This window comes from Pipistrellus hanaki (assembly GCF_964339955.1).
Source record: "Pipistrellus hanaki genome assembly, chromosome: 18".
NCBI classification, from domain to species: Eukaryota; Metazoa; Chordata; class Mammalia; order Chiroptera; family Vespertilionidae; genus Pipistrellus; species Pipistrellus hanaki.
In genome coordinates this window covers 35905049-35932226 of record NC_140520.1, presented here as the reverse complement: position 1 = coordinate 35932226, position 27178 = coordinate 35905049, and the positions used below count along the sequence as shown (strand labels likewise).

Here is a 27178-nt window from a genome sequence, read left to right as displayed (position 1 = left end):
GGGGGAGGTTGGATTCTGACATGGAAAATTTGTGTCTTTGGTACATCCCAGTGGACAGGAGTGTCGCAGCTCAGAAGAGAATCCTGAGCTGAGTAGTAGTCCTGGGAGTGTCAGCAGAAAGGTGGGTGGGAGCGGAGAGGCTTAGTGATTGTAAAGGGGTCGGTTGTTGGAAAGATTCTGAGGAAGGAAGAGGAAACGGATAAGGGAACAGGGGGGCTGACAGGTGCCCTTGGCGCTGAGTTAGGGCGGAGCTCTATGCTGAGTGGATCAGCCTCCACTGTGGAGCCCTGGTCTCTCCCCGAGCTCCAGCCCCAGAAGTCACGCCTCCCAGCATCCCCTGCGGGGCCTCCAGAGCTTGGCTCCATCTTCCTGCACAGCAGAGACCGACCTTCAGCTGACCTCTTACCTCCACCGCCCAACTGGGGGTGGGGAGTGAACCCAAAACTGAGATACACGTGCTTGACGGAGAATCGAACCCACGACCCTTCAGGGTGCGGGAAACGCTCCAACCACTGAGCAACACCAGCCACGCAGAGCAGATTCGCGCTCGCTCCCGCCTTTCCCAAACACACCAGACAGGCACTGTGCAGGGCGTTTTATTGTAAAATCAGCACGTCCGCTTGGAGAAGAGTCACTCTCCCTTTCCGAGTTCCGTCGCCCGGGCTGGAGAGCAGAGCGCGCGGTACTTCTCTGGGCTTAGGGTGTACACGGACAAGGCGTTCAGGAACTGGTCCAGCGGACACAGCGGGTCCGGGCAGCCCCGCGGCACCTGCGCCTGCGGAGAGGGGCGTCAGCGAGGCGCGCCAGGGTCTGCACGCCGCACAGGGCAGCGGGCGGACAGCACCGGCGCCTCCTGCAGGCCCGCAGCACGTGTGCGGGTCCGGCTGGGAGACACGCCAGTCGGCCGCAGCGGGAGGGGCCGCCCCGGCCTCTGCCCCACCGCCACCCGCCAAAGCAGCCGAGGCCCGAGCGCTGACAGCACGACCCTCCAATCACCAGCTTCCACAACAAGCTCCAGGGAGGACTTTACACCCCGCGCCCGCTGGGAAGAGGGCGTGCCCTGTCTCAGGCCTAGGGGAGGCCCCCGCCCCAGCCGCCCTCTCCAGCAGCGGCCGCCGGCCTTCGGACCTCACGGGCCACTAGGGGCCTGTGGGCCACCGGCTGGCCACTGTTGCTCCAGCGGCCATGCTTGGCAGCCCGGGCCACGGCCACAGCCGCCCGCGGGACGCAGGAAGCTGCTGTCCCGGGGAGGTCCCCCTGGGCCGAGGAGGAGCCCCGGTGCTGGAACCAGGTGCCCACCACCCCGCCCGCCTCGGGTCTCACCTCCCCGTGGTAATAGAGCTGCACAAACCACTCCCGGGACTGCCGGTGCTGGTACAGCTCCAAGGTCAGGTCAGCAGCGAACGGCGGCCATTTGTGGTCGAAAATCCCCAGGGCCAGCAGCAGGGGCAGGAGGGTCACGTCGTGAGCCGCGTACAGGTACAGCTTCCTGCAACGAGGGGACGGTTCGCACGTCTGTCCCGGGACCCGGGGGCCGCCTTCCCAGGCAGGAGCACTGGCTGCGGGGGCAGGGCGCCTGGAGGTCAGGGAGCCGGGCTCAGACCCTGAGGCGGAGAAGGGAGGAGCCTGTGCCCCGCTGCCCCCACGGAGCAGGGGCCGCTGGGTGTCCCTCTGGCTTCCTGCTGCCTCGGGCTCCACGCCTGTCCACGGTCCTCCCGGGGAGTTCAGAGAGGACACTGGGCATGTGCGCCGGGCTGCCTCTCCTCTCAGAGCCGCCTGCCTACGCCGTGCTCCTCCTCCTCACCGCGGGATGAGTTCAGGAGAGCGAGGCCCCTCCGAGCCGGGGAAGCTTGCTTTGAGGGGGATTAAGTTCATTTCAAAGAAATATTAATGCACCTGCGTGGCCCTCCCCACATTCTCCAAATGGCTGATTAGTAATAAAGTTGCGATTTCAAGCCACATCTGTCTGGCCCCTAACTCTCTCTTGGGAAACATCATTTATTTGTTGACCCCAAACGAGAGGACCAGCCCTGGGGCCGGCAGGAATCTACAGACCAAGGCCCGGGCCGAGCGGCAAAGGCTGCCGGAGCGTCTGGCCGCCAGGGCACTGTGATGGGCGGGAGGGGCGGGCCCTCAACTTGCTGTTATAAATCTTGGCCCAAGTTCCTGCGGTTCCTGCTGGAACGCACCGTCCCTGCCTTCCCCTGGCGTCCCCTAAGACCCAGATTCGGGCTCAGCAGGCAAGGCCGGGCCCGGGAAGCTCACAAGCCCCGTAGATGGCAAAGCCGCCCCACAGGCCACACGTGGCTTGGAAGGTGCACAGGACACTCAGTGTCCACACCGCGGTCCCTCCCAGGTGCCCCCCGCACAAGCGGTGCTGGAGGTTCGGGAGCCGGTTCCGACGTTTCAAACCGAGTGTGTCACACCCTCCCCTCCTCATGACGGTACTCTAGCTAACCGGTCTATTAACCAGTTATCTTTGCTTTGGGCTATTGCAATATCAAATCGGGGATATCATAATTAGCTACTCTGTTGGACACATGTTCAATTAGTAAAAAATAGGAAGATTAATTTAGGGTTCTTTAGCTAAAATTAGAATTTCAAAACGTGGCAGGATGGGTGTCGCAGGAAGAAAGGTAAAAACGTGAACGTCTTTGGGGCTTGTGGCCTCTTACACACCCGCCTTCAGTCCCTGACCGCCTGGTTCTTGCCCCTTAGACCCGGTGCCCGCCCTCCAGGCGGAGGCCCGCTGCCCTCAGCGGCAGGCTGAGCTGCTGGCGTACCTGTGGCTGCCCGGCGGCGTGGCAGGGCCCGAGGCCGTCAGCAGGTTGCGCTCCAGGAGGTGGAGAAACGGTCCGACCGCCATCTGGAGACTCTCCCTGTGGCCAGGAGACAACACGAGGCACCATCGTCACTTGGCTCAGGAGCCCGGGCCTGCGCTGCCCCTCGGACCGCACAGGCCGAGCCGGACAGAACGAGACAGAGGAAGTCCAGCAGGAGGGACGGCGGCAGCTGGAAGGGGAGAGCGGTGCTGCCGCGGGGGAGAGGTTCTCTGTGCTCACACGCTCCCAACACCCGAGGCCCAGGACACAGAGCTGGACGCACACCTGGCTGAGAGGCGGAGGGGACAGGGCAGGCCCTCAGGAATGAAGGACAGAGCTGGCCAGGGCAGGAGGCATGACTGCCAGGCATCCCAGAGGCCCGAGAAAAGCAATCCAAGGAGCCACACCCTAGCAGCTCCCTGTGCCGCCTCCCTCCTCGTTTAGATCTGGATGAGCCATTCGTGGTCAGGTTCCTGTGCTCGCAGGGCTGTGCTGTCACCCCAGGCTGGTCACAGAGCAGCAGAACGGGCCAGCGAGCAGCCGAAGGACTTGGCTTTGGTGCCTCTCACGTTTTATCGAAAAGGCACCTCCCCCAGAATCCCAGAACCCAATCGCCGGCGAAGCGGATGGAGCCGCCGTGACTGGCTAAGCCCAATTCTTACTCATGTGACGGGATAAACAGCCACCTTTGAAACGAGCGTTAAAGCCGTAGATGAGCAAGCAACCAATAGGTATGTAGCACACGCTTCCCAGGAACTGTGTGGAGGCCAAGCCACGTTGGAAGGCGCTGAGAAGGTGTGGAAACATCTCTCTCATGAGACCAGGACTGACTGGAATAGAAGGAGAGTGACCAGGTCTCACTTAACGTGCTTTACCCAGTAGAAAGCACACTGTGTGTGTGTGTGTGTGTGTGTGTGTGTGTGTGTGTGTGTGTTGATGGAGGGAGGGCAGTCTGGTGGGGCACTTCAGGAACAGATTCGGAAGGACAAGTTGGGGGGGGGGGTGATTATAAGCTGCGAGGTGCGGCCGGAGCTTATAACCCGTGTGAGTGAGGAAGGGGACACAGACTGGAGTGGGAAGAAGCGGCAGAGGCTCTCATTCTTATGCCATAGACTGCAAATCCTCGAAATGTTAGCTGCTTTCCTCCTCCCATGCCTTCCCAGGGCTGTGCCTCTGCTTCCCATCGCCTCTACCAGGTCACCTGCGCTGCCTGCGAGCTGAGCGTGCTCAGCAGCCAGAGCGGGTCCTGCCATGCGGCAGCAGAGACGCCGTGCACTCCGACAATCAGAAAGCAGGCCCCACAGACAGAGCCTCCCATCAGGCACACGGAGGGAACACGGACAAGGCCTGGCTCTGGCCCTCGCTGAGCCCATTCCTTCGACTACAAGGCCAGGATGTGGACCATCTCACAGCGAGAACTGGGAGGTTATTTGTGAACCGTGAGGGGATGAGCGAAGTGAGCCATAACTCTCTTCCTTCAGCCCCGCACCCTACACCTGTGAAACTTTCAGCAAAGGCATGTCAGTGATTAAGGAAACTCAGCCAAGAGGTGGCTCCCGATTCTGGGTGACCGTGAACAGAAGCACGAGGTGCCCAGCTCCAGTTCCACCTGGGCCAGTGGTCGGCAAACTCATTAGCCAACAGAGCCAACTATCAACAGGACATCGATTGACATTTCTTCCAAGAGCCAATTTTTTTTTAACTTAAATTTCTTCTAACGTCACTTCAAAATAGACTCGCCCAGACTGAAAACCAACTTCTGCGCATGGGCCACGAAGTTTCCATCACATTGTATGTGCGTGCCCGCACGTGGTACTTTGTGGAAGAGCCACACCCAAGGGGCCAAAGAGCCGCGTGTGGCTCGCGAGCTGTGGTTTGCCGACCACGGGCCTAGGGGAGCCTCGCGGTGAGCCTGCACACGGGGCGGCTCCTGCAGGGCCCAGGCCGCCAGCAGGCCGGTGTGAGCTGTCCAAGGTATGACTCCGCTGCCGGGAGGCCTCACCTGTCTCCGCCCTGGATGTACAAGACCGTGTCCACGGCTCTCTGCTCGATGATCCGGGCACTGCTCCTCAGCGCCGGGCAGCTCGGGAGGCCGTGCACCTGGAAGGGCGCCGTTTGGGCTTAGAGAGAAGCGCGGCTCACTCCGGAGCCCGGCAGCTGGTCAGCCTCCACGGAGCCCGCAGGGCCCGGGGAGCGCCTTCTTGGAGGGGGGGAGCTTCGCAGCTCAGAAAGCTGTGCGCTAGGTCCTGTGGAAGCTATTCCTAGAGCTCTGGAGGCCCAGGAAAAAACCGTTTCCTCCCTTTCCGAGGGCTCCCCTTTTACTCCAAAAAGGAAAAGATTTTTTTTTTTTTTTAACTCTGAAAGAAAAAAAATGGTGAATAAAATACAAGGCAAGTAATCCCTGGCCTTCATTTTCCCCAAAATGGAAAGTATGGCATTTAAATACTTCACAAACGGGAGGAGGATCCAAGATGGCTGCTCGGGTACACACCTAGCCGCAGCAGCTCACAACAATTTCAAGGGAATACAACTAAAATGTAGAGTGGACATTGCCCAGAGCTACAGGTAGTCGACTGACTGAAAACTCTACAATAGGAAGGAGGGAGAAAACCAGAAGGAAAATCAGAGGAGCTGAAAAAAAGCCTAAGGTACGGAGACATGCGGCGTGCTCGCACGCACGCGCGCGCGGAGAGGTCGCAGCCGGAGAGGAGGAGAGGGCTGGGTGCTGCCTGGCATTCCCTAGCAGGAAGGAAATAGAACCCCCAGCCTGGGCTGAACCCCCGAACCGGCAGCGCTGAACCCCAAGTTATGGGCCAGACCCTGGGGACCCAGGCTCCGGCAGGGGGAGACAATCCCGGGGGACGGCGAAAGGTGGGGCCCCCGGAGTCGCGCGCACATGGCGCGCATAGAACTGAATGTTGACTCTGATGCTGGATTACCCTAGCCGGAAGAAACAAAGCCTCCGGCGGCGGCTCTGAGCCTCAGTCCAGACCGCCCCGAACTCCAGGTCTGGGCCAGTCCCTGGGGACCCAGGCTCGGGCAGGGGGAGACGGAGCTGTGAGGTGGAGTCCTGGGAGCGCGGCGAAAGGCCGAGCCCCCGGAGTCGCGCACACTGTGCGCAGAGGACAGTCTGTTGACTCTGATCCTGGACTCCCCTAGTAGGAGGGAGAAAGAAAGCTCCAGACTGGAGGAACGCGACGTGGAGCAGGAGCCCCTGCCGGACACCGGCCAGCCGGGCGCCAGCAAGGAGCCGGGCGACGGGGCCCCCAGCGGGGGGGTGCCCCTGAGCCTTCGACTGCTGAGCGCGGGCAACGGAGCCAAGGACGGGGGCTGCTTCCTGGGCGGCGCCGACCCCGGCAACAGGCTGGAGCAGCGCGGGAGCCCACGGAGAACAAAGGGGTGCCACAGGCCAACCTGCTGAGCTCCCAGGACAAGGAGGAAGAAACCAAACAAGTTCTCAATGTGAAGAAATCAAGTGAGAGCAAATGATAGTAAAATTACTTAAGAAAGAATACAAAGAAGATCTTGAAAAATCAAAGACTAAGTCAGAACTCAACGCACCAGCCAACATTGCAACATAAATGCGTTTTTGTTTTTTTTTAAAAAGGAAAAAAAAAAAGAGAAAAAAGGGACAGAATGTTGGAACAGCGGCGACCAGGCCTAGAGTGGCCAGGCACAAGGCAGTGGCAGCTGGGCCCGGAGCAGCAGTGGCCAGGCCCCAGAGCAGCAGCAGCCAGAACAAGAGCATCAACGGCCAGCACTGGAGCAGCCAGACCTGGGGCAGTGGCAGCCAGGCCTGAGGCAGAGGCGGCCAAGCCCAGGGTGGCCAGTCCAGGAGCACCCAGACACGGAGTGGCTGGGCCCGGAGAAGCCGGGCCCAGAGCAGCCGGGTTGGGAGCAGCCAGGCCCAGAACAGCAGTAGCCAAGCACGGAGCATCCAGGCTGGGAGCGGCCAGGCTCGGAGCAGCCGGGTCAGGTGCGGCCAGGCCCGGAGCAGCGGCGGCCAGGCTGGGAGCGGCCAGGCCCGGAGCAGCCGGGTCTGGTGTGGCCAGGCCTGGAGCAGCGGCTGCCAGGCTAGGAGCAGCCAGGCCCGGAGCAACCGGGTCTGGTGTGGCCAGGCCTGGAGCAGCGGCTGCCAGGCTGGGAGTGGCCAGGCCTGGAGCAGCATCTGCCAGGCTGGGAGCGGCCAGGCCCTGAGCAGCCGGGTCTGGTGCGGCCAGGCCAGGAGCAGTGGCTGCCAGGCTGGGAGCGGCCAGGCCCGGAGCAGCGGCTGCCAGGCTGGGAGCGGCCAGGCCCGGAGCAACCGGGTCTGGTGTGGCCAGGCCCGGAGCAGTGGCTGCCAGGCTGGGAGTGGCCAGGCCCGGAGAAGCGGCTGCCAGGCTGGGAGCGGCCAGGCCCGGAGCAGCCGGGTCTGGTGCGGCCAGGCCCGGAGCAGCGGCTGCCAGGCTGGGAGCGGCCAGGCCCGGAGCAGCCGGGTCTGGTGCGGCCAGGCCAGGAGCAGCGGCTGCCAGGCTGGATGCAGCCAGGCCCGGAGCAGCAGCTGCCAGGCTGGGAGCGGCCAGGCCCGGAGCAGCCGGGTCTGGTGCGGCCAGGCCCGGAGCAGTGGCTGCCAGGCTGGGAGCGGCCAGGCCCGGAGCAGCAGCTGCCGGGCTGGGAGCGGCCAGGCCCGGAGCAGCTGGGTTGGGTGCGGCCAGGCCCGGAGCAACAGCTGCCAGGCTGGGAGCGGCCAGGCCTGGAGCAGCCGGGTCTGGTGCGGCCAGGCCCGGAGCAGCGGCTGACAGGCTGGGAGCGGCCAGGCCCGGAGCGGCCGGGACCGGAGCAACCGGGCCCAGAGCAGCCGGGTCGGGTGCGGCCAGGCCTGTAGCAGCAACAGCCAAGTCCAGAGCAACTAGGTCGGGAGCGGCAGTGACCAGACCCGGAGCAGCTGGTTGTGGAACGAACCAGAGCAACAGAGGCCAGGCCCGGAGCAGCCAGGCCCGAAACAGCTCGCTCCTCGCCTGTACCTGCCCACGGCTGCCTCTCAGACATGGCTGGAAACTTTTGCGGGAACTTGAGGGTCTGCTGAATCAAGTGATGAAGGCTTAGATCTGGATGTGTTGAGTTAGTATAGCGCTGGGGTGTTGATCTGTGAGTGCCTTGGGTGGGGCCTGGATGAGGCTGGTTGACCTATTTGAAAATGTCTTTTGTGTGAAGTGTATCATTGGGCATGTGGAGGTATAAATAAAAAAATAAATAAATAAATAAATAAATAAATAAATAAATAAATACTTCACAAACGCTTATGGCCTCACACCCATCTCACACCCGAGCACCAGGTGTATTTCCGGCTCCGGGCTCCTCATCTTCTCCAGAAAGCAAGACTGGCTGCCCAGCCGGGGCCTGACGTCTGAATCTAAGACTTGGCAGTGGGCGGCACTCAGAGTTAATAGAGAAGAAGTTCTATGGCTCAAAAGTCTGGGAAAACAGCTTAATGACCAAGCAGCTTTCTCACCACATGCTTCCCAGAGTCTTTAATGTGCTGATGTGCACTCACTCTTCCAAAACAGATACACAGGGACTCCAAAATGTATAGACGAGAATCCTTCCTCCCACCACCCGCCCACCCTGCACATCACAGCGCAGTCCCAGCGCGGGTGCTCGGGGAGCGTGCCTCAGGAAACCGATCTAGTTCCATGTCCGTGCTCCTGAATGAGTCCCCGTGATGGCCCCCCTGCCCTCACAGCCGCCTGCAAACCAGAGGCCTCCTGCCACGCCCCTCCCCCCAGTCCCACTCAGGGGCCTCCTGCCACGCCCGTCCCCCCAGTCCCACTCAGAGGCCTCCTGCCACGCCCGTCCCCCCAGTCCCACTCAGGGGCCTCCTGCCACGCCCGTCCCCCCAGTCCCACTCAGGGGCCTCCTGCCACGCCCGTCCCCCCAGTCCCACTCAGGGGCCTCCTGCCACGCCCGTCCCCCCAGTCCCACTCAGGGGCCTCCTGCCACGCCCCTCCCCCCAGTCCCACTCAGAGGCCTCCTGCCACGCCCGTCCCCCCAGTCCCACTCAGGGGCCAGGCCACCAGGTGGCCACGCCCGTCCCCCCCCACCCGAGGGTCCACGGACCGGCTCCTACCTGCTCGGCCGCCACGTTGTCCAGGAGCATGAAGAAGTCCACGCCCTCGCTGTCGGCAATGCCCATACCCTCCTTCACCTTCTCCAAGTCCTCCGAGATCCCTGGCTGCAGAGAGGCAGCCTGCCTCCGGCCTCTGCCAACACAGGAAAGGTGTTCCCTGACCGTGCACAGCGACTAACAGCTTACAAAGCACGTCTCCTGCATCACTGGGAGCCTCATTGAATCCTCAGCAACTCAGAGGGGCTGGCTGTCATTACCCCCATTTTACAGATGAGCAAGCTGAGGCTCTGTGAGGTCAAAAATGCCTTGTGAATGTTAGAATAAAAGCCTGGATTTTCCAAATCCCACTCTAGCCTTTTCTTTTATTAAACCCCAAACGACGCAAGCATAGCCGAGGCCTAACTAGACACAGCATTCTTTTCTCCTGTGGGACACACACTCGATCCCGTTAGCACAGCCCAGAAATCCCCAGACACTGCGCAGTGCCGCCAGCCACACCAGCCTGTCCCACAGGGTAAGAAGCCTGCGCCCTGTGCCTGCCCACCTGGGTTTGCAGGTGGCTGACTGGCTCCATCATCTCGCATTAACCTGTTAGTCTCTTCACCTGTCCCATCGGAGAGCTCCGTTACTGAGGGAATGACGCTATGGAGACAGCGAAGCCACCGTGGCCGATGGACCATCCCCGGCCCAGCACGTGGCTCTCCCAGGCGGCCTGCCCCTTCACTACCAGTCTGCCTCCGAGAGCCCATCTTCACTTCCCAGCAGCATCGCACCTGCGTGGGAGCCCCCCTCCACCAGCAGAGAGCCGGCAGGTGGCCGAGCATGGCTGAAACCAGGAAAGGCTGTGGGGCCGGGTGAGTGGCCCCGTGTGAGCGGCCCCAGTGTGAGCGGCCCCCGCGGTGAGTGCCCTCCCCCTCCCCCCCCCCCCCCCCCCCCCGCCCTGTGTGCAGGTGCGGTAGCTACCTGGTTATCTCCCGCAGGCTCCAGCAGCTCTGGTAGTTGGGGTACAGGACTTCAGAGCTCGCCTCGTCCGTGTGGATGACGATGGGTCCTGGAGGAAGGGGGGAGGGGGCTCAGGCAGGAAGAGGCTTCAGCTGGCTCCTCCTCCCCTTCTTCTCTCGTCTGCACAGACAGCCGCTCCAGCAGGCAGGCCATCGAGGTCACTCCCGCAGGACAGTGAGCGCCTTCACAGCCCGGCCCGCCCACAGGAGCGCCCTCTGGTCTGACGACGGAGAAGGCAAGTGGCAGCTGTGGCACACCCACCTTATTGGGCCACCACAGACTGTCTCCTCCCTCCGATGCTCAGAGACCTCACACCTCCGCACGCTCTGCTCCGTCCCAGGCCCGGTGGGGCCTGTGGAGCTGCCCGGTCTGCAGAGCTCAAGCCTGACCAAGCCTGACCTCTGACAGTCAGAGCTCCGTCAGCAGCTCTTTGGAATTGGCCGAGGTCAATCGGTGAAGGATTAGGAGAGTCTAGGCCCCAAAGAACTAGTACTCCCAAATTAGTAACCGTCAGGGCCCAGGACCCGACAGGCAGGCTGTGCTAGTGAGAGGGCAGGGCGGGGCAAGGATGAGCTCCCAACTCCGCCCCGCAGGGCGGAGTTATCCCTAGCCCTCAAAACCCCTGGACTGGGAGAAATTCGCTCTCTTCCGCCATGCTGCCAGCGTTGGTGGGAAGGGCCCATGCTAGCATGGTGAAGGCTCTTTTGTTTATTGCATCGGACTTGGCTCCCTGGTGGTCCTTGGGGGATCACGAAGTCTGGGCATAACACTAGCTAGACCAGAATGTCAATGCAGACACACTTCATGGGTCACATGACCCGAGGGCTCTCCAGAGGCACGTGTCTTAAGAGGATGAAGGTGCAGGGCGTGGGCTCTGCACCGGACCCCAGAGTGTGACTCCCGCTCCGCCACCCACCCGCTCTGTGTCCTGGGAAAGTCGCAGCGCCTCTCTGGGCTCAGTCCTCTCCTCTGTAAAGTGATGACATCGTTGCCTGCCTCGCAGGGGGAGGGGGGGGTCACAAGGATAATGTTTGGTGAATGCAAGTCCTTTCAATGTTAGAATAATAACTCCTGTAACTTAAACCTTTGATATAACATGATAACTTTTATCTGGTATTGGGGTCTGGAAACTGTATGATAAAGGAGGCACATATGGGTTGGCACTCAAATATATGTTGACCGAATGGCTGACCACATGGACAGACCAGCAACTTCCGGTGTCTCCCTCAGCCTGATTCCCTAACCCCGTGGTAGCGAGCCACAGGCGGCTCTTTGGCCCTTGAGTGTGGCTCTTCCACAAAATACCACAGCCTGGGTGAGTCTGTTTTGAAGAAGTGGCCTTAGAAGAAGTTTAAGTTTAAAAAATTTGGCTCTCCAAAGAAATTTCCATCGTTGTGTTGTTGATATTTGGCTCTGTGGACTAGTGAGTTTGCCGACCCCTGCCCTAGCCCAAATACAACCCTCTGGGGTTTCTCTAAGCGTTCACTCCTGAAACAACATCCCAAAGTTCACCACTTCCATCCATCGTAACCTTGTGGGGTTCTCTGGTCTATTCAAGCCCCTCGATACGATCCAGGTATGGCAGGTGTGACGTGGCCGTGACAGAGTCCAGTGGGAGGCCCACGAGAGCTGGTCCCGCGCAGGGAGCTGCTCCCGGCAGCCACACCGGAAGCCGAGGACACGTTCCTTCCTTCCTGAGCGCAGGCAGCCTCGTCGGGCCTGTCTGCAGACCAGCCTGCACCAAGGAACTGCTCTCCCCCGGCAGCCACAGCCGCCTCTGAGAAGAGGATGCTGCCTCCCGAGGCGGAGGAGGGAAGAGCTGTTGGAAGGCCAGCCTCTGTGGGTTGTTCCTAAGCTCAGGGGCTCCTGGAAGTGAGAGGCGGTCCATCCTGTCCGCTGTGTTTCTCAGACATACACAGCAGCCAACCTCAGCAGGAAGCAGCAGCTCCACACCGGCTGGGAGCAGGCCAGCCTCCCCTGGCCTGGGGTTTCCATCCTTGTACCTGTACGTTTAACAGCCTGAGGACATGTCACAGCTACTTGAGATGCTGCTAAAGAAGCTGCACAAAACCACCAGAGCCTCTGGCTTACGGCACCACTGTCGTGTTTTAATCTCAGTGAGGTCATGCTGAGCTGAAACTCACGCCAGCCACTAAGTGTGCATTTGAATCAGCTGTATGTGAGGAAAGGCAGCTTCGTTTGATAGGCAGAGGCCTCAGGGCGGGGCCCCTGAGGGCAATGAGCTGCGGCCTCGGTGGGGGAAGAGCTGGGAACCACTGGCTGCGATCCCTCGCCGCTGAGTTTGTCAAAACCCGAACGCCATCGACTTTCTCACTAGGCAAGGCGAGCGAGTGCTGGTGCTACTGCCCGGGTCACGGGCGGCTGGCCACCGAGCCAGGGCCACGGCACTGGCGTCGGTCTCAGCCAGCCTCCCTCCTCCTCTCAGCAGTGTCTCCCCTGAGCAAAAAGCCCCCCACTGCTCACAGGGCCGCAGGGCTGCCTCCTCAGCTTGTGCAGGTGAGGGGGGGGGGGGAGGAAGAGAGGGAAGAGGAGGAGAAAGAGGAGGAGGAGGCAGAGCACCATCAGGGCAGCTGGCTCACTCTGCAGCCATGGCGATGAGGCGGGCCAGGCAGGAGCCCACTCTAGGAGGGCCACGGGAGCAGGTAGCCACGGAAGCCACGCGTGCAGGAGAGGCCCGGGGAGCAGGCCCCAGGAAGGCCCCAGGAAGGGGGCGGGGCTTTGGGATCAGGAAGAAAACGCTCCTCAGGGGCAGGGGCTGACGTTTATAGACTCCAATTCGAACCTTCTTTCTGACACTGGAAAAGCCCAGCCAGCAAGCACCGCGTCGACTCCAGATTCCGATGCATGTTAGTGGAACGGACACTGGAAAAAACAAGAAGGTGGCGGGACTCAAAGGGGAAGACTTCATTACTTAGACTAGTAATTGCTCAGAGCTCGGCGGGGAGCTCTCCTCTCTGGGACGGCTGCTCCAGGCACCGAAAGCCAATGAATGTGACGCCAAGGACCCCGTCCCACAGGATCCTGTCTCAGGAGGGCGGCTGTGGGAATCCGGTTTCCTCCTGCCCCAGACCTTACCCTGGTGCCACCTCCGCTTTTCAAGAACTCACAAGATCTCACGTGGGTTGAAGGTTGGCGAGAGGAAGGGGGTGTCCTCCACGTAGCTCTTCCTCAGCCTCTCTCCCAGGGCGAACATCTGCCGCATGCCCACGCTGGTCAGCTGGCCAGCCAGCACGCCCCCCTGTGGTGGGGAGGCCCGAGGGGAGAATGGAGGCCCCGGGGAGGCCCAGACCTCTGCAGGGCTTCCCGGCGGAGCGGCTCACCTTCAGGACGGTCGCTCGGTACTGCGAGTCAAACGGTGAAGGCGGCCTTGGGCCGCCAGCAAGGTCGGTGACGGTGTAATCAAACTGGGTTTGGGGCGGGACTTCCAGGAGCTGGGGATGCCACTCTACCTGTTGTAATCACACACACAGAAACGCACACCGAAAAGGCCCGTTGTTTAGAAGGTTCTGGAAACATCCGGCAGCGCTAGGAACACTCAGCCGGAATCACACCGACACTAGACCTGCGGCTTTCCCGTGGGAGCGGAGGGGGAAACGCTGACTCCAGCTCCAGTTAAAGGGGAGAAGACCGGGTGTCAGGCCAGGTGTCCTTAGTCCAAGCCCTGTCATTGCTTCACTGAGAAGAGGCTGCCCTGGCACTAAGTCCGGACTGGAGTAAAGGGAGAGGGCCAGAATGCCTGACACACAAACACTGGTGAGTGAATGAATGAGTGAATATAATCTCAGTGACCATATACCTGTAAGAACTGGTAAGGAATCAACCTGAAGGTTCTATGGCCCCCCCTTTAAGGACTCTACGTAATGTCCCTGTAACCACCACGTTTCCCTTCCTTTCACCGATTTCTCAAACAAGCCGCTGCCTCTAAGAAACCTCCACTTCCTCACCGTCCCCTCACTGCCTGCAACCTGGCTCCGCTCCAACTGTACTGAGATGGTTTTCAAAACATCACACGTGGCCCCCAAGTCAGATCTGACTCTCCATGCTGCTGACCACGAGCGAGAAAAGTCAGATCTGACTCTCCATGCTGCTGACCACGAGCGAGAAAAGTCAGCTCTGACTCTCCATGCTGCTGACCACGAGCGAGAAAAGTCAGATCTGACCCACCATGCTGCTGACCACGAGCGAGAAAAGTCAGATCTGACTCTCCATGCTGCCGACCACGAGCGAGAAAAAGACACTCCCATGTCCTTCGTTCACCGCACCGCTGGAGCACACGCCTGACCACCTGAGGCCCATCCTGACAGACTCCCCCCCACACCCACAACCCATCCTTACATAAGAAGAAAAAGCTCCCCGGGGGTAGGGGCTGATACCCCACCTCTCCCACCAGGAGCTTCCCCTAATGTTTCACAGGAGAAGCGCCTGGCCTTCCAGGACTGCAGCGCCTCGGCCCAGCCCCGTCCCCAGCTGTCCTGCCTCCGCTGCTCTCCTCCCCTCCCAGCCAGACCGCGCCCACTGCTCCTCTGCATCCTCCTCAGCTTGTTCCCTACCTGCTCAGAGGGACTCCGGTCCCCGTGGCCCATCCAACTTCTCTCAAGGTTCAGGGATAACTCAGGTCTTACTAAACATCAGTGACTACTCCAGCTTTCAGTGATGGTCTTACCCGAACTACTACAGCACTTCCAATCAAAAGAACAATATTTAACTCAATTTCCCACTACTTTGTTTTAAAACTAACATCTGAAAACCTATTATGCCCCATACGATTTTATTTATCGGGACTCCCTCCCTGAAATATCCCAGGAGAGAGCCACTAGGAGTCCCGGGCTCTCTGTACAGGGAAGCTCTCCATTCTTCCAGAAGGAATGGCCGTGCTCCCACCTGCACCTACTCCCAACACCGGAGTCTCTCCCACTGCTGGTGCTGTAGCAGCTGATATCAGAAGAGGGGGTGTTCAGGGCGGAGACCTTCTTCTTACTGCCTTTTAATCACTGCTCCTTCTTTCATCGTATCCAAGGTCCGAAGTTATCACTTTCCTGCATAAATCCCGTCAAGGGCTCGCAGGGTGTGACGGCCCCTGCCTCTCTCTTCTCCCTGCCCTACACACACTTCTCAGGCCACACAACTAGGTCCCTGTGGCACCATTCTCACACCTGTTGGTCTTGTAGCCTCATGTTTCTTCTACCTAGAATTTTCTCCTCTCTTTCATTTGGAAAGACTTCTGCTCATCCCGTAAGATAGCGTAAACTTTCCCAGAAGCTATGAGCATGGCCCCCAGCTCCCAGGGGCCTTGGTGGCTTCTACCCAATTGTATGAGAAGAGCTCCTTTGCCAGGCTGTCCTGCTCAGTAGATTTAGCTCCCTAAGGCCAGAGGCTGGGTCATCTACGACCTCTGCATTCTGGATGCCCAACAAAGGGCCTGGCACACAATAGGTACAATTAGTAGCTCAAGCAATCTGCGGGCTCCCGTGGAAGATACCAAGATTGAGATAACTGACCTGACTTTTGGCATTTTCAGGTTAGCAGAGATGGCAAGCCATGAATGAAAGTGACAGCGGTACTAAAATAGAAACCACGTGCTACAAGAAACCAAAGGAAGGCCATAGGAGTTCAAACGCAAGACAGGCCTGCTCTTCTGGGCCGGGGATTCCGGAAAGTTTCATGGAAAGAGTGGCATCTGGAATGAGCAGGATTCATTTGGTATGACCCAGATCATGCAGGGATCGGGATGTGAGATACAAAGTGGGTAAGAGGAGAGAATGGTATTGAGAATTCACGAATACAAGGTGAGGGGGGAAGCAGGTTTACAGCTGTTCATAGGGAAAATAATACAATGACTAATAAATAAAAATGCTAGGATAAAATCTGTATTTTGTGTACTCACAACTGTAAACCTATTTTTGCCCCACTCTGAACACAGAAAGCTTGAGCAATGGTGAAGAATGTATATAGGTGTGAAAAAAAAAAGCCACATGCTAACCTGACAAGCTCAGGGAAGGCCTGCGTGGCAGTCTTGCAAACCCAGAGACCTAAGATAACCACAGAAGATGGTTTGAAAATTAAATATCTAACAGGTTATAGTAGGTAGTCATGTCCCAGATATTTTCCCAGACAAAGATCAACTTTGATCTTTTTACTGAGCCCATTTGCCTTTTTGCCTCTAAGATAACATATCTGTGAGATGTCTGGGTAACTTGTAACTTCCCTTCCCCCCCCCCCCCCCCAAGCCCCTGGGGAACAACCAAATGTGGTGGGCACCAGGACAGATGCCTCAAATTCCTTCTTTATCATGTTAATTGTTCCTGCACTCACCTGAGTACATGTCCATCATTTTACTTTTGATCCAATCCCAGGAGTTTCCCACCACTTTGCTTTCTCCCGCCTCCTTACTCCATCACCAATGAATTTCATGTAACCCACCTATGTCCCTCCTTTGATTTCGGTGTATAAATAGAGAAATGTAACTCGCCATTCTTCGGAGCATTATCTCAATCCGTTGAGGTTTTGCTTCCCGGCAAATGTCGACAGTTTTGGCTCAAATAAACTCATTAAAAAAATTCTTTACAGGTTTCAATGGTTTTTTTCGTTAACATAGGAAAGAAGTAGTTTGATTTGCTTTAACCTGGGAGCAGTTTTTAAACTTCTTAATTAGTAAATGCCAAATAGAGTTTAACTTTAGGTTGTATAGGTAAAGGCAAGACCTGGAATTTCCCTAGTTGAAGCAGGACTGAGCCCCAGCCACTCAGCATCCCCCTCGCCCACGGGCTCCCTAAAACAGTTTGGCAGCCGGAGGTCCAGATCCCATTGAAACGGAAAGACTGGATGCGGAAAAGCCAATTTCAAGATGTCTGCAACGCAGTAGAGGGAGCTGAAGGCCACATCCGCTGCAGCAGGAACAGGAGGAGTTGGTGCAAGACCTGTGAGTCAAACTTGGCAAGTGAGCAGCTGAAAGATTCACTTGGGGGTTATGTTGGTGGGTAAACAGGGAAGAATAAACAAACATCACTTTGATTCTGAGCCTGGGTGTCTAAGGTGACAAGGGTAAAGAGGTACTTCTTGACTAAAACCAAGACCCAGACAGAAGAAGAGCGGACAAGCTGAGTTCAGTCTGGGACATTTTAAGACTGAGATACCGCTGGTGTGTTCCAGCGCTCCCTGCACGGGCCCGCAACTGGAATCTGTGTGCCTCCTTCGCCACATTGTAACTTTTACAGCCCACACTGAATTGTCCACCCTTGTAAGCCCCGTGTCCAGCGCAGGTCCTGACACCAAGCCCTCAGGGCCGGGTCAGCCTCAGAAATCTCCCGTTAGGCAGAGTCCCCGAAAGAGGAACCTCGGTGTTTCCCGGGAACGGACCCTGAACATGTAGGCCATGCCAAGTCTAGAGCACACGTGTTCAGATTTTCAAGAATTAACAGCACATCACGCCCACCCCACAGATACGCTCTCATCCTCGTTCCTGTGTCCGTGGCAAAGACTAACTTTGTAATTTTACTTATTTATACCCTATTTTCAAGAAATAACGTAAAGCAGATGAGAGCAAAACCTCAGACAACCAGGAACCTCAATAGGAAAGAAGTAGTTTGATTTGCTTCAACCTGGGAGCAGTTTTTAAAGTAAGCAAGAAAGACAAAAGCTTACAGCATAGGAACAAAAAGAAGTGGATGCAGGGATAAAGTGACTCAGAAATGCGCACCATGAAGATCCACATGTATGCTGTAGGTGGGCCACGATTCAACACTGAGCTTTCTGGCTTTTTGGTAAAAGGAGAAACCTGATCAGCTAGATAAGCTTAGAGATAAAAACAAGCCATCGTCATTTCCAATGCTAACACACATTCCTCCCAAGGGAATGTGTCACACACACACACACACACACACATACACACACACACATATTAGAGGCCCAGTGCATGAATTTGTGCATGGACAGGATCTGGTCGAGGGGACAATTCACATATTAGCCTTTTATTATATAGGATATACACTGCGTGGCCAGATTATTATGCATTCAGAGATCATAGTAATCTGGCCACTCAGTGTATAATGGACATCTTTTCAGTAGTCACAGCAGAGAGTTCCGTGGGACAGTTTCTCATGGTTTCCTCAACACAGAAAGAGAGCATCTCACCAAGGCACAGTCCTGTGAAGACAGTACTATTCTGGCATCGATATGCCACGTTCCGAGTAAAAGAAAAACTACATAAAACGAAACACAAACCTTCCAGGTGTAGACTTTTAGAATAAAGCAATGGTCTTAAGGCTTGACCACACACTGGCATCCCTGGGAAATTTTTAATAAGTTACCAATGTCTGAACCCCACCTGAGTTAATCACATCCATTTCCCCTAGGGGTGGGGCCTCAACATTTTTTTTAAATTATATTTTATTGAGTTTTTACAGAGAGGAAGAGAGAGAGGGATAGAGAGTTAGAAATATCGATGAGAGAGAATCATCGATCAGCTGCCTTTTGCACACCCCCTACTGGGGATGTGCCCGCAACCAAGGTACATGCCCTTGACCGGAATCAAACCCGGGACCTCTCAGTCCGCAGGCTGACACACTCTATCCACTGAGCCAAACCGGTTTCGGCGGCCTCAACTTTTTTAATGCTGCCCAGTCCAGACCCTTCTAAAAGCTTCACCAGAGAAGCCTGTTGCATGTCTGGATGCTCTAGGCCAGTGGTCGCCAACCTTTCAGATCTCACGGACCATCCATCAGTGGTACAGGGACCACCGGTTAGCGAGCGACTGCTGCTCTAGGCCAATTAAATCAGAATCTTAGGGACAGAACCCAGGCGTCAGGTTTTTTTAAGCTCCCCATTGAGTCCGATGTCCCCCAGGCTAAGAACCACTGTTCCAAAGGAATGAATAAACCGACCAGCACATCCTCCATGCAGTGCTTCCTGAACACCCTTCCCTTAGCTGCGCTGTGGCAGGTATGAAGCAACAATAAGACTACATTGTGCTTTCCAGCTCATTTACATTACCAAGAAAATACAGAACCAAATGCCTCAGTGGAGCTGAGATAGGCTGCATTTTATTTTACAAAACCCCAGGAACTTGCCTGAATTGGAGGCCACTTTGCCACCGCCTAGAGGGGAGCTGAGGGAAACATGGAAGGAGGGACAACTTTATCTTTTGAATATGCACTTGGATCCAATCTAATCATGGGGGAGGGGGGGGGGGCTAATCGAGTTCCAGAGTTTTATTTCCAGAGCAGAGCTAAAGGAAGACCAGTTAAGTCACAGCCATTCAAGCCATCAGAAAGCAACTCAATAAAACACCTGGTTTTACACAAAGCTACTTCCTGGGGATTTCTGAGATAATGGAATGAAGTGACTTGTCACATTTACCTACAAACGAGTTGGAGGTCTGGAAACATCGGCCAAAGGCTATTTTAGTTTTAGATCTGTGGCCAGGTAGTCCCTTTGTCTATAGTTAATAACAGAACCAGGAAGATTAGAAAATCCCAATAACAACTTCTAATAAACTGGATCTTGAAAAGAAAGCCTGAGAGAAGAGCTCCAAAAACAAGTGACAGGAGGCCAACGACACCAGCTCACAGCTCAGAGGGCTGGTTCCACCCCCCAGTTGTGTGCATAAGACTTCATTCAAGATAGCAAAGATCATCAGTGCATCTGCCTAAAGTCTGGAGAATGTGTGCAGGCAGGAGAGGTCCCTGCCTTTCCTAACTGAAGAGTGAGGCCAGGGACTCGGGTGTTCCATTATCCCGTGGCAGTACAGACAGAAGATGGATGGAGTGGGCATTCTTCTTGAACTACAACTGCAGCATACAGGCAAAGGATACCATCACACACACCCAGCTCAGGAGAAAGCCTTAAAAAAAAAGTTCAGGTTCATTACTGTACACACTAAGTCCAGGACTAGACATTCAGACTTTTGTTCTCATAATTTTGTCTTTTATATGAGTCCTCTATTCCTGTATGTTATTTTCCAGTTTTCCTGTACCAAGAATAAATGAATGAGGGAGAGTGCAAAGAGATGGGCTATGTGCAAAATTGTGAGGAAAATGTGGTGACCCAATATACAGAGGCAAAGTGAGGGATTGCCAAAGAAAGAAAAAGGGAGAGAGGATGGAGGGGAGGAAGGAATGGCAGGGGGAAGAAAAGAAATCCCAGCACCAGAAAGTGGGACAGCCATATGGAAAGGCTAGCTAGAAATCCGGTGGAAGAATTAAGTGCCACCCAAGATTGACTCATGTGGGAAGAGCTTTAAAGGTTGGAGTATTCTGTGGCCAGCTTTAGAACTGGGGCTTCAGTGCACAATGTGAGCACACAGCCCCAAGGGTTTCTGGACAGCGACTCTGAAGGGCCTGCCACCAAGTTGGGCATCCGCCAGGAGGGCTGACAATGCACACGCCTCCACAGGTGAGATGAGGCTGGGCCTGAGGCTTCAGGCTGCACAGTCATTTGCACTGAAAGCCAGTACTTCAGTCCCAGGCCCTCCTGCCATGGGAGGCCAGAAACCTTCACTCCAGAAAAGATATTTAAAAAGCTAATAATGCGTGCTTTAATCATAATTTTCCTGACCGGGTATATTTTAAGACCTTAGAACCACAAGAGTCGCCACTTTTTAAACTTTTTTTTCCTACCTCAAATCCCTTCCCCAATAGGTTTAGAAACCCCAACCAGAAAAGAACCCCAAGATCCTGCACTTGTTACCAAAAAGCCTTCAGGGAAATCCCACACGGTCTCCTGCGAACCCTGAGCAAGCTGCTCCCAAATCTGTTATTCACTCTGATCGCGGTGAGGGTGGTTCCTGTCACAAAGGTCGCTGCAACTCTTTGACAGCTTTCAAACGCCCTCACACGGAAACAGACTTCAACCCTTGTACTTGAGGTCACACAACTATTTGTTAGAAACGCAGAATCTCAGGCCCTAGCCATCCGGCTGGATCAGAATCTTAAGGGGCGCCCGGGGAAGCTGCACAGCCACAGCCCAGGGAGCCCCAGGGGGGTGAGGCGAGGGCGGGCTCCAGACCAGCACCTCTCTCTGCTCAAGAGCCAGGAGGTGAACTGGCGACGGCTCTTTTCACTCCGTCTGGACCGAGCCCGAGCCCGGCTCCGAGAGGATGAAATTCCAAAGGGGTGTCCCCTGGAGGGCCCCCGGTCCCGCCCCCGCTCACCTGCTCCTCCAGCGGCAGCGGCTTGAGCGGGCTCCGCGCCCCGTGCCGGAACACCACCTGCACCATCTTCAACTCCATCTGGCTCCGGTCCGCGGGGAGCCCGCCGGCCGCCCCCCGCGGCTCGGCCCGGGCCCCGCGCCGCTGCTGGGCCCAGTACGCCAGCGAGGCCAGCGCGCCCGCGGGCGCCCACCTGCGCACCCCGAAGGCCCGGCTGGCCATGGCGAGGCCCTCCTGCCCCCGGAGAGGAGGCGCCGGGGCGCACACAACTCGCCGGCTTCGGGGTTCAGCAGCCGCCCCCTATGCCCGGGAAGCAGCGGGCGGGCACATCCGGCCCCCCAATGTGGGACCGCTGCGACCGCGAGCCCTGGGCCCCCGGGTGGGAGGTGGGGTGAGGACCAAGTGGGAGCGGGAGGGATCCCTGGGGGTTTTAACCCGCGGGGGGCCGGCCGCTCCAGCTGCAGCCTGGGGCGGGGGTCAGTTCCCAATCTTTCGACTCGCGGAACCTTAAACTTCTATTCCAACTCGGGCCTCCCGCACTCTGGAAGGGACAGGAACCAGCCTGAGTTCCTCGGCGACAGCGACACCCCCACCAGACTGCTGGGTCCCACTTTCCTGCAAACACCCTGCACCCACCGCCACCCGCAGCCAGGACCGGCTCCCAGGCCCGCACCCCGCGACGCCGCGCGGAGGAGCACGGGAGAACCAGTCCCGCGGCGACGCCCGTCCCGCAGTGGAGCCGCGAGAACTACAAGTCCCACAAGGCTGCGCGCGGGGAGACCCCGCCCCGCGCCCCGCCCCCTCCAGGTTGGTACTTGTCTTCTCCAGGACTGGTGGCCGCTGCAGTGGGAGTGAATTAGCTAGTTTGCCAGGCGGGTAGAGTAGGAATTGAGGACAGTGACAGACTTGGGTATAAAGGGCAGGGTTTTGGGTCCAGCACGTGTAGTCGATTTCATCGAAGTCCTGGAAGGAGGTTGGAGCACTGGGCGCTAATCTTCATGAGCTGTCCCCTCTCGCCCCGTCTTGAAAGAGACTTAAATCATCGCAAAACACGCAGATGTTTGAACCCACGGATGTGTGTACTTACATCCAGACTGTTTTCTCGTGGAAAACTCCAGGCCTTGTCTGCAGGTGTCACAGGGACTAAGCACCTTAAGTTACAAAGAAGAAAGCCAGCCTTACCCACCCGTGGGTCTGGTTCTCTTGACTAGACAACTACCCCAGGCCTGTGTTCCGGATCCTGGCAACAGGGCACCATCTGACCGTCAGCGTCTATCTGAAGGTGAAGGTCACGTTGAGAGGAGAAGCATTTGTGAGAGAGTCTGACATCTAACCAGTTCTTTTCTTCATTCCGAAGTCTATCCTTGAATCCAACCGGACCACATATGAAGGGACTATATGTAGGGAGAATGGCTCCTGAGAGTTTAACGGGGTTCACCAAGCCAGGGGTTTCTGAATGTCCTCCTTGGGGGAAGGGCCACTTGGGAACACTACACCTTGTCACTCTTTCTCCTGGCCTATCCTGAGGACACACGGCTCAGAGTGAATTGTCCTGATGTGATTAGAAGCCGAAAGCTGGTTTTCCAGAGTCCACCTCCTAAGACCTCAGGAGCACCAGGCCACACAGCCTTGGAACCTGTGGAATGAAGGGCGACCCAGTTTGTTACTTATGGGTTGGAGAAAGCTGTTAACACCTTCATGAAAACGTGGCACAGCTTTATAGAGCAGAAGGGCCTGATATAGGAGCAGCATTAGCATCTCTGAGAATTCTAGCACATCAGACCCCTTCCAGACCATGGGATATTGGTACCTGGGCATCCATGCTTCCTGCATAACGGGCAGCCACCCTCCTCCACACCCTGCATTCTGGCAGCTTGGGCCAGACCTCTCAGCCGGAGCAGCACCTTTGACCTGTATGAGCAATAGCAGTGGTTCATCCTGCAGGTGGCTGGGGTGTGGGGGCGGGGGAACATCCTAGGGAGTGTTCGGTGCTGGGGATGTCTCAGCAGATCTGCAGGAAGCCAGAGCCGGTTAGGTGGGAAAACACAGGCTCCATGTGGTAGTTGAAAGCACCGAATGTCGTCAGCACAGGTGAGACCAGCCTTGGGGAGTCCTACAGATACTTGATGTGTGATGTGTGCAGTGCAGGTAGTGGTAGTAAGCTGCAATTTAAACGGAGAAGAGAGAGATCTTGAAATCATGCTCTGGGGATGGGATGGCTCCGGAGTTGGGGGATGGGGAGAACTTGACACTGTGACCCTGGTTTTACCACCAGGCAGGGCTGGCTTGGGAAGTAAGCCCTCCTTCCACCAAATGGCCTTTTTTTTTTCTTTTTTTTTTTTTTTCTTGGTTGATTTGAGCAGATTTTAATAAAATCTAAAGTTTTTTGAGAGTCAATTTTTTTCATTATGTCCAAATTGTCTTTTAATACAATGCCCAAAACTCAATGTTAACCATGAGATTAGGTAAGAAGCAATCATGATATTCACTGTTTTATCTCCAGTCGTGAGCACAGTGCCAGGCTCATGGTAAGAAGACCATAAATACTTGCTGAATGAATTCATAGGATATACCAGGGGCCCAGTGCATGAATTCGTGCACCTTGAAAGGAACTGTGGACCCTGAGGCTGCAGTAGGCACAGGAGTGGGTCTCAGCCCATCCTCCATGCCCCTGTCCGGCCCTTCCCCGTGACCCCCCCTCCACTTCTGTCTGCCAGTAGGCAGCTCTGCTCCCACTACCTCTACTCCCAGGTGCTCATGGCACTGGCCACTCACACCCTCTGATGGCACCCTCAGGAATGGGAATGAGGGGGAAATGGGAGCAAGAATGGAGATGCCCTCAGGGGCGATTAGGGCCAGCAGCTGCCACTCGCACCCACTGATCGGGACTGCAGCCAGGCTCTGGCAATGTGTGTGAGTGGCAGCTCTGGCACCGGCTGCAGGTGCCAGCAGGCCAGCCTCAGCAGTGGGTGTAAGCAGCAGCTGCTGGCCCCAATCACCCCTCAGGAGCAGGGGGAGGGTGAAGAAGCCCTGAGGGGCGATTGGGGTGGGCAGCCACTGCTCACACCTGCTGACGGCACCGGCACCGAGCAACCAGAGCCGCCGCTTGCACCCTGACGCTGAGAGCAAGTGCAAGCACTGGACAGAACCGCAGCTTGTGGGAACAAAGAATTTTTAGTAACCACCAGAGGATCATCCAGATGACAGCGACCAGCACTCTGCCTTGGTCTGGCGCTCCCCCCTTGCTCACCTGCTCCATCATCCTGCCACCACCAATGCCTGCCATGTTCTGTGCTCTGCCACCTACTGCTGATGCCCCCAATGTTCCTCACGTGCTCCCTGGTGGTCAGTGCACATCATAGCGACTGGTTGTTTGGTTGTTCTGTTGTTCTGCTCGCTGTTCAGTTTATTTCCATATTATATATATATATTATTGAAATGTTATAAAGACTTTCAAACCAATGGAAACTATTTGTATTAGAATGCTATTGGTATTAATATGGAGTCTGCATTAGACTCTCCACTTATATGAGTCAAGATAGGAAGATGAAGACAAATGAGAAATACTTTCTTTGAAGCAAAAATCAATCTAGCTTGTTATAGATGGGGGGAAATAGTTTCTGCAAGGAAACAAAGCATTGTCCACTCTCCCCCCCAAAATCTCCTCAGAGTTCTCAACCAAGAGATAGGATTCACGCCGAAAACGGTTTGGCTCAGTGGATAGAGCGTCGGTCTGCGGACTGAAGGGTCCCAGGTTCGATTCCAGTCAAGGGCATGCGCATTGGTTGCGGGCACATCCCCGGTGGGGGGTGTGCAGGAGGCAGCTGGTCGATGTTTCTCTCTCATCGACGTTTCTGGCTCTCTGTCCCTCTCTCCTCCTCTCTGTGGAAAATCAATAAAATATATTTTAAAGAGAGAGAGAGAGAGAGAGAGAGAGAGAGAGAGAGAGAGAGAGAGGATTCTTTGAAAATAATTGGCTAGAGAAAAATATTTAAGCACAGCTTAAAACTATCTCTTCTATTGCTTTATCATTCCCTTAACTACAATAGTATAAATTCTGGAAGGAGTTTTCAGCAACTGGCAAGTTTTTCACAGATCAATGATGAGCACTATCACTTTAAAAAGATCATAATATTACTTCATTTTTAACTCCAATTAAATTTTATTTTATTTAGTGCTTACTTTAAGCAGTATTTTATTTTAATATTAGAATGTTTATTTTATTATTTCAGTATATTTATATTTTGCTTATGCTTATGAATTTTTTATTTGAAATGTATTAAATGCTTTATTTTACTGATCTCAAGTACTTAAAATATATTATCTATACAAATAAAAGCCTAGGTGACCACCTGACTGGCCTATTGTCCAGTAGCTATGATGCCCACTGACCACCAGGGGGCAGATGCTCAACACAGGAGCTGCTGAGCTGTGGTGACTTGGCAGCTGTGGTTCTCAGGTAATGTGCCCAAAACCAGAGAGGAGGGAGCCCAATTCCGGGTGCGTTACCTGAGAACTGCCCTCTTGCAATCCGGGACCTCTTGGGGGATGTCAGAGAGCCAGTTTCGGCCCGATCCCCATAGGCTAGGCTGAGGAATCTCACCAGTGCACAGAATCCATGCACCAGGCCTCTAGTGTAAAAATAAACACCAAAATATACTGAAATTTCACTCCAGGACTTAAGAGAGCCTTTACTTTGGCACTGTAGGCCCTTGTAATCTGTCTATAGAACCCGTAAAAATCAGAGGAAGCTAGCCCTAACTGGTTTGGCTCAGTGGATAGAGCATCAGCCTGTGGACTCAAGGATCCCAGGTTTGATTCTGGTCAAGGCACATACCAGGTAGGGGGTGTGCAGGAGGCAGCTGATTGGTGTTTCTCTCTCATTGATGTTTCTAACTCTCTATCCCTCTCCCTTTCTTTCTGTGACAAAAATCAATAAAAGATATATATATATTTTTTTAAATCAAAGGAGGCTGGAATATTGCCCCCAAATCACACCAGCTCACAATAAAGGTGTGCTCAAGAGGGAGTAGTGAACTCTAACCAGCGGCCCCAGAGAAGTCTTAATAAACTTGGAACTACCTGAATTAAAAGGAAATTTATAACTTACATAAAATAAAATTCACTCTCTTAAAGTATACAATTAGTCATTTTTAGCATATTCACAAAGATGCGCTGCCACCGCCATTATGTAATCCCAGAACATATTCATTATCCCAAACACAACCTCATACCCATTAGCAATCATTCTTCATTCCTCCCCCTCCTTCCCCCCTCCCCCCCACCAGCCCCTGGCGACCAGGACCTCGCACCCCACCCAGAGGTCACCTGGGCCTCCCTGCGGGAGAAATGAGGCTTAATGAGAGCGGCACACATGTGCTTGCACATTGGACTCCTCTTGATACCAAAGGAAGCCTTTCTTTTTTAAAAAAAAATATATATTTTATTGATTTTTTACAGAGAGGAAGAGAGAGGGATAAAGAGTTAGAAACATCGATGAGAGAGAATCATCGACCAACTGCCTCTTGCACATCCCCTACTAAGGATGTGCCCACAACCAAGGTACATGTCCTTGACCGGAATTGAACCTGGGACCTTTCAGTCCGCAGGCCGACGCTCTATCCACTGAGCCAAACCGGTTTTAGCTCTCTCTGGTTTTTTTTTTGTTTGTTTGTTTTGTTTTGTTTTGTGTTTTTTTTTTTTTTTTAATGAAAATACCAATGCTTTTTTTTTTTTTTTTTTCCCCCCCCCCATCATAAAAGGCTGTCTGAGTACTCAATTCGGATAGGATGTGAGAATTTGCCTCTCGGAGAGGGTACCTCTCATTGCCACCAGGGGGCACTTAACTGTCGATTCTGGGCGAAGTGCCATTCCTAGGGGAATTGCGAGTCTTGTTTCTGCCATCAGCCAGCTGTCAGAGTCACAAAAAGCTCCTTTGCTTGGTTTGTTTGTTCTAATAGCTGACGAGTGTTTCCGTGGCCAGATGGGAGAGGGGGAGGGAGCAGAGGGTGGCGTTCCGGCCCACCCCCTCTCCTCAGCACCTCTCTCTTCCCCTCCCAACAGGGCCCATCCTTCAGGAGGAAG

At 55.4% G+C, this 27178-nt stretch overlaps 1 protein-coding gene across 1 annotated transcript; it reads right to left on the bottom strand.

Moving 5' to 3' along the window:
* Positions 1–580: 580 nt before the first annotated feature.
* On the bottom strand, positions 581–21844 carry ACP6 (acid phosphatase 6, lysophosphatidic). Its single transcript, XM_084867119.1, has 10 exons — positions 21098–21844; positions 13272–13400; positions 13059–13189; positions 12734–12813; positions 9892–9979; positions 8929–9061; positions 4825–4922; positions 2784–2879; positions 1324–1489; positions 581–775 (listed from the first exon to the last, which is right to left on the bottom strand). Exons 1-10 carry the CDS (start codon positions 21314–21316, stop codon positions 632–634), a joined length of 1284 nt encoding a protein of 427 aa, XP_084723245.1. The 5' UTR covers positions 21317–21844; the 3' UTR covers positions 581–631.
* Positions 21845–27178: the final 5334 nt, after the last annotated feature.